Consider the following 11,247-nt stretch of genomic DNA (forward strand, 5'->3'; position numbering starts at 1 on the left):
GTAAGAGGATCAATGAATCTATTCCCTATAAAACTCTTAGCTGAGTGTTTACCCATAATAAGCAGTCAGTAAGTGCTGGCTATTAGCAGTAGTGGTATTAAGATATCTAAAAGCTGGGACACAAGAGAACAAGGTTTGTGCCCAAAAAGCTCCAACAGAGAGGGACTACCAGCTATCTAAACAACTGTTCTTAAAACACCAGTGCTGCTCTGATACAATTTTGGCTTTTCCTTCCTGTTGCAGCCTCTAGTTATTTAAAGTGCGGTGATACCTGGGGTCTAGGTTCTCAGACAAGAGGTGTATCTCTGGATCTCCTCCTAACATCTACCCTACTGTCTGACACACCTTTCCAAAATTTTGAATCTTTAGAGTTATTTCCTAGTTTCTGCCCACTCCCATCAGTTCTATAACACAGTAGGAATAGAGAGCTTATTAAACACTCTGGAGCAGAGGGAGGACGAGAGAACAGTAGCCAGAATGGGTAGAATGAGCAAATGGTGGGTTTAAGATAGGGGAGACCTATCTCAAATTTTTATGGAGGTCTTTTGTCTGACTCAAGTTTTCACCCAACTCAGTCTATTCCCTGCTTGGCATAACGCCGTTGATGTTGGATAATTGATGATTTCGAACTGAAAACTTTCTCACACACACTGCATTGAAAGGGCTTCTCTCCTGTATGAACTCTCTGATGCCGCGTGAGCCGGCATCTCTGGCTAAAGGCTTTCCCACATTCACTGCATTCATATGGCTTCTCTCCACTATGGATCTTCTGATGTTGCGTGAGGGACGAGCGGTCAAAGAAAGCTTTGCCGCACACAATGCACCGGTAGCGAGGCTCCCCAGCATGAGCTTTCTGATGTCTGTTCAGTGAGGAGACACCATAGAAGGCTTTCCCACACTCCTTACATTCATAGGGCTTCCTGCCAGTATGAATTAGCTGATGGCGAGTAAGAATACTTTTCTGGCTAAAGGCTTTCCCGCACTGATGGCATTCATACGGACTTTCTCCAGTGTGAATTCTCTCGTGTCGAGTAAGGGATGAACGGTCAAAGAAGGCTTTTCCACACTCATTGCATTTAAAGGGCTTCTCTCCAGTATGTATTCGCTGATGCACAGTTAGGGATGAACGGTCAAAGAAGGCCTTCCCACATGCGCTGCATTCGTACGGGCTTTCCCCAGTGTGACACATCAGATGTCTGTTGAGACTGCTCTTGTGACTGAATGCTTTCCCACACTCATGACAGTCATAGGGCTTCTCTCCGGTGTGAGCCCTCTGATGGCGGATAAGGGATGAATGGTCAAAAAAGGTCTTCCCACAGTCACTGCATTCCTGGTCTTTCTCTTTAGTGAGAATTTTCTTGGGTGAGGCTGACCCTTGCTGTAAAAAGCTTTTCTCCTGGGAAAGGGATTTCTTACAAGTCTCTACTGTAGGGCTTTCCTTCTCTGTTTCCAACCCACCCTCTGGTGCATGATCTTCAAATTTAGGACACAGAAGACCTTGCCTTCCTAGCCTTTCCCTCGATGCTCCTTCTGATTTTTCTTCTTCTGAAGCATTTTGAATCTCAGGCTTAGTCTCCCAGTCTGGAACAAACAGAAAACACAGATGTAGCTTTTTTCCAGGGCTAGGAAAACAGCACAGCAGAAAGAGGAGATACTATGATGAATTTGAAAGTAATGCATGGTCACTGCATTGCTTGCTTCTACAAATAGTCTTACACTCTAGGGAGAGACAGACTTGGGAGAGGAGGAGGAGGCAGGGAATAGAATTGATGGTGGACATCTCAGAAAAGAGGAGAATGTCCATTGGGAACATGGCCAGGACAATTAGGAGAGTATGCTGAGTGGAGAGGATGGCAATCAATAGGAATATTCAAGTGTGTGTGGGCAACATGAAAGATCCGAGAAAATAAACATTTAGTGAATATAGACGAATACTACTTTAAGGTATAGATGAAAAAAATAAAAGCTAGTGGATGATACCAAATAAATAATAAAGAAGAAGACCTGCATTTGAGAAAAAGATGATACCCAATACTACCCTGCACACAGCCAAAAAACAAAGACAAAACAAAACTCTTCCCCATCCTGTTCATACTCGGTTACCTAGAGAGACACTTTGGGGACATTCTTTCTCCTCAGATCTATGAAGATCTACTATCCATGGCCAGTCTTCTCTCTTCAACCGAAAAATCACATCAGGTTGAGGAACTGGAAGTCCTGCTCAGGAAGAAAGAAATAAGCCACGTGGCTGTATATGATGAAATACATCACTATTTTAAACCTTAGTCCTGGCCTCTGAAGTCTTTCAGAGAGAAAATACAAAAGGCAGAATGCTCAGGCCAAGAATGTACAGTACAAGACAGAGGAACCTCTGAATGGAGGCCAGGACTGAGGTCTATTAATAAAAAGGAACAAGTGGCATTTGGTCAGAAGACTGAAAAAACCCATTTGAATTAATGTATTTATTCTTCCCCATGAAGTGAATGGGAAGCTATGGTAGGATGAGGGTCCTTGGCTAAGGGGAAGTAAGAATGAAAAAAGATCACCTTGACTAAAAAAGTACAACAAAAGTACCCATTTTTGTTTGTTTGTTTACCTTCAGCATTATGCTTTTATTGAGACAAGTCAGTCGTGTTCATTGTAGGAAAATTAGAGGTATGTACAAGTAAAAAGAAAGATCGCCTTTCATATTTTATATTCATTTTTTTCTCTATGCATTTTGATACCAAAAGATACCTATAGATACATTCTGTTAAAAACTGGCTAATGAAATAATACTCATTTGTAAAATTGATGTTTTTAACATAATAAATTTAAAATATTATTTTATTTCAATTAACACAGATCTACCTCATCATTTTAATGGCTATATGATATTGCATTATATGGAATAACATTATTTAATGAATCCTCTGCTAATAATAAGTTTTTAATGTTTTGCTATTAACAAACAATGGTATGATGAACATTCTCATATACCATGGACTGCTAATCCTATTATTTCCTTGGGATAAATTACTAGAAATGAACCTATCCATTTTGGTTATATAAAAACACAGATTCCCTCCTGGAAACAGACTTGAGCTCTAAATTTCCTTGCACTGGGGCCCTGGCTTGGGAAAGAGAGGCATATTCTTACATCATCTCTCTGGTTGTATGCTGATTCTCTGCTGACAGAACAGCCATACGCATCGCCTGCCTACCTGTGGCTTCCTGTCTCTGAGCTTAGGAATTCCATTTTCCTTAATATTTCGTCCTGCCAAAGCCAGTGACAAAGACTCAGCAGTCTCCCTTAATGCCTCCCAAACATTCTACTCTGTTTGGGAAACTATTTGGCTTGATTAGCTTAATCTGGGGGTGCTACCATTTGCTTTTTGGACCTGCCTTGTATTAAATCTGCAGTGTGAATCGTTTTACTGCCATCTGCTGGTCATTTTAAGCCTGCTTCTCAATCTGTGGACTCTCAGCCTAGTACTTGAAGCTCCGGAGAGGTTCTCATTACCTACAGGAGCCCAACTTCACTTCTCACTAATATATGACATCAGCAGTAGCTCTTAACTTTCTCTTTTGTCACACAAGTCTCTATAATTGCAAAGTGTCTCTGTGAGCATCTAAGCCTGTACATAGACAAATATTCAAAATCAAGCACATCTCTGGTGATCTACTCAGAGGCACAACCCTATATTCCTACCCCCACATCTCCCTCTTTTTACAGGAAAACACCTCTTTCCCCCTCCTCTGGCTTCCATGAGGAGAAATTTCCCTATCAACAAGATGGCCCCTTGGCCCAGAGCTCAGTCCCCTGGATGGAGCTAAGTTACATGCCTGGTGAGCTGGGAGGAGAAGTGGGTATAGGGAACGCAGCCTCTTCTGTTTGCCTGAAGCTCCCTGCCTCAGGCACGCATTCCACTTTATCCCTCAGCCCTCCCTGGCTCTCCCTCCATTCTGCAGGGGCAGGCTGCTGAGCGAGAGACTCTGTGATTGCCCAGCACTGCTCACAGCTGGGGGAACACGTCTGTCCAATGCTGGGGTTCAGTATGAAGCAGCCGACTATTGCTGTACCCCTATACCATGTCTTTTGACTCTTTTAACTTGTCTCTTAGGTGGCTCAGAACCCAGGTGGGGGAAAAAGAGGTATCAATTTCTCAGCCCCTCAACCCCACATTAGTACAGCACAGATGTGAACTCTCCTTACCCAGTGAGACGATGCTCTTATAGTTCTCCAGCATCACCTCCTCATAGAGGTCCCTCTGAATGGGGACCAGATGCCGCCACTCTTCATCTGTGAAAACCACAGCCACGTCCTCGAATGTCACCGATTCCTGAAAACACAATCACATTCTCCCTTGCTCTTCTCTTTACTTGGACCAGACCAAAATGTCATAAAGATGATAACCCTTGAGACCATGGAAGTGGTAGAAAGGAAATGGTTCTGATCAAGTAGGGCTTTGAAGCACCTGGGGAAAGTGGCATAATCACTCAAGACACAAAGTTCTTGGTCATAATCCTACACCACTGTACTCATAGCTGAGCCTCTACATATCATGGATTCTTTTTCAGATTTACAGAAAACTTGCAAGAATAGAACAAAAAATTCCCATGTACCCTTCACCTAGCTTCCCCAAATGCATTCTGCACATTTGCTTTATCTTCCTGTCTTTCTATACATATACATTCTCCTGAACCTCTTGCAAACATCATGTGCCTTTACTCCTAAATATTTCATGTATATTTTGTAAAACAAGGACATATTCTTGTTATAATCACAATAATAAAAATGGAGAAAATAGCATTGATATTACACTATTATTTAATCTACAACCTATTCAAATTTTGCCAATTGTTGTTGTTTTTTATTTATAAATCCTTAGAATAATGGCGTTGATTAGATCATCTTTAGGATCCTTCTCATTTCACTCTGATGCTCTGTGATTCTATAAGATTGCATCTTTACCCCTAATTCTAAAACCTCAGATTAATCTCCAGTGTGTCTGCAAAATTTCTAGGCCAGAGCACAAAATTCAAGACTGCCCTTCGGAAGGAAAGGAGCAAGCCACGTGTCTCTACCCACATAAGACTCTTCCAACCTCACTGAGGTGCTCTACAGTGTGTTATCATACTCCCCCACCTAATACAACACTCCCTGGAATACTGGGGCCTATTTTTAGTCCATACTGGACATACTGAAGGGCCAGTCAGGACCAGAACCAGCTCACTGTCCCCCAGACCTTCGAATCAGACCCATACCATTGGCTTTTAGGCAAAATCACTCAGAGCAAAAGCTCCAAGGGTTGTCTGCCTGGTGACAGGCTACTGGGCACACACTCAAGGCAAGCGAAGGTCATAAAGGACACTTCAAGTCACATGGAAAGGAAGTGCTCCCTATGGACTTACTCATCTGCCTGCCTGGGTCTGATCAAAGCAGTTCCAGGACAGAGAAAGAGAAGTGGTTACATTCTGGAGTATTTCAGAAACCCAAACTCCACCTCACCTGGCATCTGGCTGTCGGAGACACAGCAGCCATTCCTTCCTGTGTGCTCTCTTTGTAGAAAAGTGCAGAGTCCTAATGAGGCAAGTTGTGAGATGAGAAAGAAGACATGAGAAAGACCAGTCCTCTTTTGTAGTCTTCTGACCCATGAAGCAAGAACTCTCCATATACCAGTAAGATATGTCCCCTCTCACTCCCAACACCCTACAAAAAGGGGGCAAAATAAAGCAAGGCCCGGAGCAACCCCAGCCCACACCGGAATTAGAGCGAATGGCTCTGGATGCTGTGAATTAGAACGCAATGCACTGCTTGTTTTACCGTGATCCTAGAGGCAGAGTTCTACTCCTGGGAGTCAGCATATATTAAGGTTTATACAGTATTTATAAATTCACATTCAATATTTCCCTGAATGATTACTGGACAGAAACCATAAGCAACTTTGTAAATGACTACATGGATGAGACATGTCAAGAAAAACCTGTAGCCTCTTCAAAGGAAAAGTACCCCATTCATAGCCCCTGCTAAAGGACCATCCCTTGGGCAGCCAAGTTTTGTGCCACGTGACACTGTGTGTCACTCCTGGAGCCACAGTGACTAGGCCGTAGTAGGTAACACACAGATGACTGGTATACTGAGATATGATTTGGCTTTAAAAGGTGACATCCTTCCTCAGGAACGGGAACTAAGAAAGGTCAGGACAAGTGAGTGATGAGCTGAAGGGATATTGGAGGTACTGAAGTAGCCACAGGATCAGGGGAACCAAAGTTACCAGGAAGCAGAACCTGTGGGCAAATGGGAGGTTTGAGGTAGAGAAAAGGTCATAATAGACAGTGAGACAATAAGCAGGCAGAGGGACGAACAGCTCCGTCACATTAGTGGTGAAGTGCTGGAGCAAAGACCTAAGAATTCCTGTCCCTGAAGTCCTTCACCTCACCAAGTACCACCCATGGGTTCCAATTTCCATGCAGACAAGCCTTATTTATTCTTGGATTTCCAGAAGACTCTAATCCTCCTGGGCTCTGGGCAAATCCTTATCATTAACTCTCTTTACTTCAGTTAGCTGAGTAACATCTTAGTTTCTTACAATCAGGAGTCTAATTAAAGCAACATAGTGAAATCCAGCATTTCTGGATTTGGGGGTGGCGGGTGGGCAGGGAGGAGTGAGTTTCAAGGAGGATAGGACTGTGTGGTAGAAAGCATTCCACAGACATGGAATTATTAACCATGAAGCCTCAGGTGACTTACATAAGCCAACAGTTGTATAAAACAGTGTTAAACAGCTGTTTAGCCCAGGCATGGTGGCTCATGCCTGTAATCCCAGCAATTTGGGAGGCTGAGGTGAGAGGATTGCTTGAGGCCAGGAGTACAAGACCAGCCTGGGCAACATAGCAAGACCCCATCTCTACAAAAAATTTAAAAATTATCTGGGTGTGGTAGCATGTGCCTGTAGTCCCAGCTACTCAGGAGGCTGAGGCAGGAGGATCACGTGAGCCCAGAATTTCTAGGCTGCAGTGAGCTACGATTGGGCCACTGTACTCCAGCCTAGGCAACAGAGTGAGACCCTGTCTCTAAAAACAACAACAACAACAAAAGTTGTTTAATACCCAACCTCACGGGGCAGTTATAAATATTGAGGCAATTAACAAAAAGCATTTATCATAGTTTGTTAAACAAATGAAAGTTTCCTTCCTTTCTATTGCCCAATGCCAACCCATTCACCCATTCCTTTATCCCACTATTCAACAAATATTTGCTGCATACCTATTATGTGTGAGGCAGCAAGATGTGTGAGGTCAACAAGACAAAAATGTCTGTCTCCAGGACTTTACCTTTGCGTACTACATCCTGTGTCCTACTTTCTTCCACTGTTGTTTTCTCTCAGAATTTGCTCCCTGAATTACCCAGTATCTCTCCTATCTTCACTGAATCCCATGGCCTCCCTCTAGCAAAATAGTTCTCTTTGAAGCTTTCCTTTTTCCACACTGTCACCACTTACTTTTCTTGGATCCCTGTTACTCTGCTCTTGCCCCTCACACACCTGAAATTGCATACTTGAAAATTACCAACGCATTTCTAATGTGATTTCAACAGTCTTTTTCTCCTTATTGTAGCTGCTATGATACTGCACTAGGCTGACTTCCTCCAACCAATAAAACTGTTGTCTCCCTGTGACTTTTTCTTAGTTTGCCCCTGGAAACATGGAGCTGCCCATAGCTTAGTCTTTCTACAATTATTTTTACTTCATTTTTATTTGCTATCCCTCAGAAAGCCCATCCACACTGAGGGTTCCATTTTCCACCTCTACAGAGATGGATTCCAGATCCAGTCCCAACTCTTCTTCCAAACTCATCTTGCATTTCCAAGTGACTGCAAATTTTGAATTAGGCATTATGCCATCACCTGAAAACCATCTTCCTCTAAGAAACTCCCAAATCAACTCCTCTCCCTGGCTTGACATTCCCATCAGATGTTCTATTATTCTCCCAAGGGTCCCAAATTCAAACTCTTACACCTCGCTCTCTTTCCTTCCAAACCTAGTCACCAGGTCCTTTTGACTTTTCTTTTCCAATGTCATTTGTATCTTTTCCAGCCACTAAAACCATCCTAACTCAGGTCCAGAACAGCTTGCTCAGAATTATCACACATTCCTAACTGGCTCCCTGCCACTAGTCCTTTCCTCTTTCTAGCCCTGAATGTGACCTTTAGGCCCTAGAGTACTTTTCTTCATCCGTCTCCCACTGTTCCTGCACTGCAGTAAAAATTGTCGCCGTCTCAAATTTGCTTAATGTTTTGCTACTTTTGTGTTTTTTCACATCAAATCCTACCTCCTCCATGAAGCACCCCCAGTACTTGTGCAGAGGCCCAGGATAGGGAGCTAAATGAGGCAATTTGAGGCGCTTCCTGGAAAAGAGGGAGGGACTGGAGCGGGCGACACCCTAGAGTCAATTCCGCCCACGTTCATTAAGCACTCATTATGGGAAGAAGGAACGGGTGGGGCAAAGGAAGACTCCAAACTGCCAAGCTCAAAGTACGGGATCTGACATATAGTGGGTGCCCACACCCCACGAAGCAAACGCACATAAGGGGACACAGGGACAACTTTCTGTCCGCACCTCGGAGACGGGACGTCGCTACACACACACTCTGCAGGTTGGCTCCGCCCGCGTCACCCAGTTCTACCCCCACAGCACCTCCCCCAAGTTCTCAGTGTCCCTTTCTCTTGGCCGCTGCACTCATTCCCCTCCTGGAAGACACACACGCAACCCTCACCTTCCGCACAGAGTGCTCGGAACCAGGGAAGACGGCCACTCTCTAGGTCAGGAAAGTGACGCGCCTGCGCAAACAGTCCTGGCGTCCGCAATTCCCAATCAATGCGCTGCCTTCGCATGGACTCCATCCCCCAGAGGTCTCCGCGGCCGGCGCGCTTTAATATGACGTCTGAAAAAGGCTGCGTAAGCGCATGCTCCTGAGAAAGGGACTGGAGGTGCTGCACCGGATCTCACTTACCGGTGCGATTACCTTGGCGAGGAGAGGTTGCTGTCGTGCATTCCTGGGAGACTTAGGGTCACCCTGAAGTACGGCCTATGTCTGAGGTTGCGTCCCTCCAGGCCTCCGATGGGAGGACCGACCGAAGGAAATGTGTCTCTTTGCTCCTTGTGCCCCGTTCCTAGCCCTGGTGAAGACCGGGACGACATCAAGTCTTCTGGCATTTGGAAGGGGCTTGTTTCCACTCCCGCAGGTCCACTTTCAGGAATTTGATTCTGAAATTTTGTAAAGAGAGGCGAAGAGCTTGGTTTTGAGGATGGAGCTGCGGCTCTAGTCAGCTCTAGTCTGTGCGCGTATCTGTGCCGAAAGAAGAGAAGAGCCCAGAATACGTATGTATTTAACTGTGCAGCCGGTCCGACTCCTGACAGTTGGAGCGCACACCAGCCTGCCTGCCTTGGAGCTGCTGGAAGGGCCCAAGCTGGAGACATCGCAGGGATTCTCAACCCTGGCTGCATGCTGGAATTACCTGGAGAACTTTAAACTTTTAAACAAGAGCTTGAAAAGATCAGCAAGTGATTCTAATGTGCAGCTAAAGCTAAGAACCACTGAACTAGAGCTCAGGAAAAACTGAAAATTACACAAAGAATATGATAAAATCCTATTTCAGAAACAAGTCTACACTTTAATTTTTAAAATACCCAAATTGCCTACTATAAGCAAGGCACTGTTACAGATATGAATACGATGCAGTTACTGCCCCAAACTCATGGTCCAATGGAAAAATCAGAATGTAAAATTATAATACAATGCAGTATTTTCTATAATTATGTTCAACACACTATGAAGAGTACAATGGAGGAGGCAATTAACTGGCTGGGAAAGGTGGAAAAGGCTTCTTGTAACTAGTACATTTGAATGAGTAATTACTTTCTTAAGAATAAAGGAAAGTGCAATCTAAGAATAGCACATGCAAAGGTATAGACTAGAGGATGAAGGTGGAAAGAATTAGTAGCAAGATGAATGGCTGGTGAATAAGATTTGGGGACTAATAACAGTATCTTGAGGCGAGGTTGTGGCAGACTGCTATTCTAAGGGGTTTGGACCAACCTAGAAGATTAGAACTTGATTAAAGTCATGCCATCCAAGACAAATATTTTCTTGCTGTTCCTTCTGTGTGGTGGTTTTTATTATTCAGTTAGTCTTATACTTTGGGATCCTAACTGAGTTTCCTTCTAGAATTCCCCACGCATTGGCAGACCCTAGGCTTTATCTTTAATGCCCCAGGTAGCTGTCAGTGTGGAAGTTTATGTTCTCCAGGTTTTAGCAGTGTAAAAGTTAGGTTTGCTGCTCCGGATTCTAGCTCTCCCTTTATTTTTCAAAATTTTTGCAAAGTTTTCACTTTTGTGCCTGCTCACCAGTGTATTTATAAAGATGTTTGCAATCGTTTGACATTTTTTCTGGTTTTTTTTTTTTTTTTAGTTAGGAGGGTTGTTCAGGCTTTCTGATCTAGGAAGGTTGAGAGAATCTTAGCTGATTTTCTCAAAAAGAGGAAGAGCACATGGAAGCTAAGCAGCCAAGAAGTAACAGACATCTATCTTGTATAGAGTAAAACACATGTGCCCTAGGCCCACCAGCTTGTGGGCTCTGCCAAACTACAGGATGTTATGGCTATCTGCAGCAATGTAACAAACCACTCAAAACTTAGTTGGTTAAAACAATTTTATTAGGCCAAGGGATTGTGTGGGTCAGGAATTTGGACGGGGCACAACGAAGGTGGCTTGTTTCTGCTTCATGATATGAAAAACTTTGGAGCAGTTTTTCATATACTTTGGTTATGTCTTTTGAGAAATGTCTATGTGGATCTTGTGTCCATTTTTTAATTGGATTATTTGCTTATTTGCTATTGTTTGAGCTCCTTATATATTCTGGTTATGAATCCCTTGTCAGATGGGTAGTTTGCAAATATTTTCTTCCATTCTGTGGGTTGTCTCTTCCCTTTGCTGATTGTTTGCTTTGCTGTGCAGAAGCTTTTTAGCTTGGTGTGATCTCATTTGTTCATTTTTTGCTTTAGTTGCCTGTGCTTTTAGGTATTACTCAACAAATTATTGCATAGGCTAGGCCAATGTCCTAGAGCATTTCCCTAGTGTTTTCCTTTAATAGTTTTATAGTTTCACGTGTTAGATTTAAGTCTTTATTCCATTTTTATTTGATTTTTATATATGGCAAGAGATAAGGGTCTAGTCTAGTTTCATTCTTCTGCATATGGATATCCG

General features: G+C 43.5%; 1 protein-coding gene across 1 annotated transcript; it reads right to left on the minus strand.

The window, feature by feature from the left end:
• Nucleotides 1-219: 219 nt before the first annotated feature.
• Nucleotides 220-8,813, minus strand: ZNF2 (zinc finger protein 2). Its single transcript, XM_012641900.1, has 5 exons — nucleotides 8,759-8,813; nucleotides 5,492-5,563; nucleotides 4,196-4,322; nucleotides 2,104-2,217; nucleotides 220-1,581 (listed from the first exon to the last, which is right to left on the minus strand). Exons 2-5 carry the CDS (start codon nucleotides 5,522-5,524, stop codon nucleotides 572-574), a joined length of 1,284 nt encoding a protein of 427 aa, XP_012497354.1. The 5' UTR covers nucleotides 5,525-5,563; nucleotides 8,759-8,813; the 3' UTR covers nucleotides 220-571.
• Nucleotides 8,814-11,247: the final 2,434 nt, after the last annotated feature.

This window comes from Propithecus coquereli, unplaced genomic scaffold (assembly GCF_000956105.1).
Source record: "Propithecus coquereli isolate 6110/MARCELLA unplaced genomic scaffold, Pcoq_1.0 Scaffold171, whole genome shotgun sequence".
Lineage (NCBI taxonomy): Eukaryota > Metazoa > Chordata > Mammalia > Primates > Indriidae > Propithecus > Propithecus coquereli.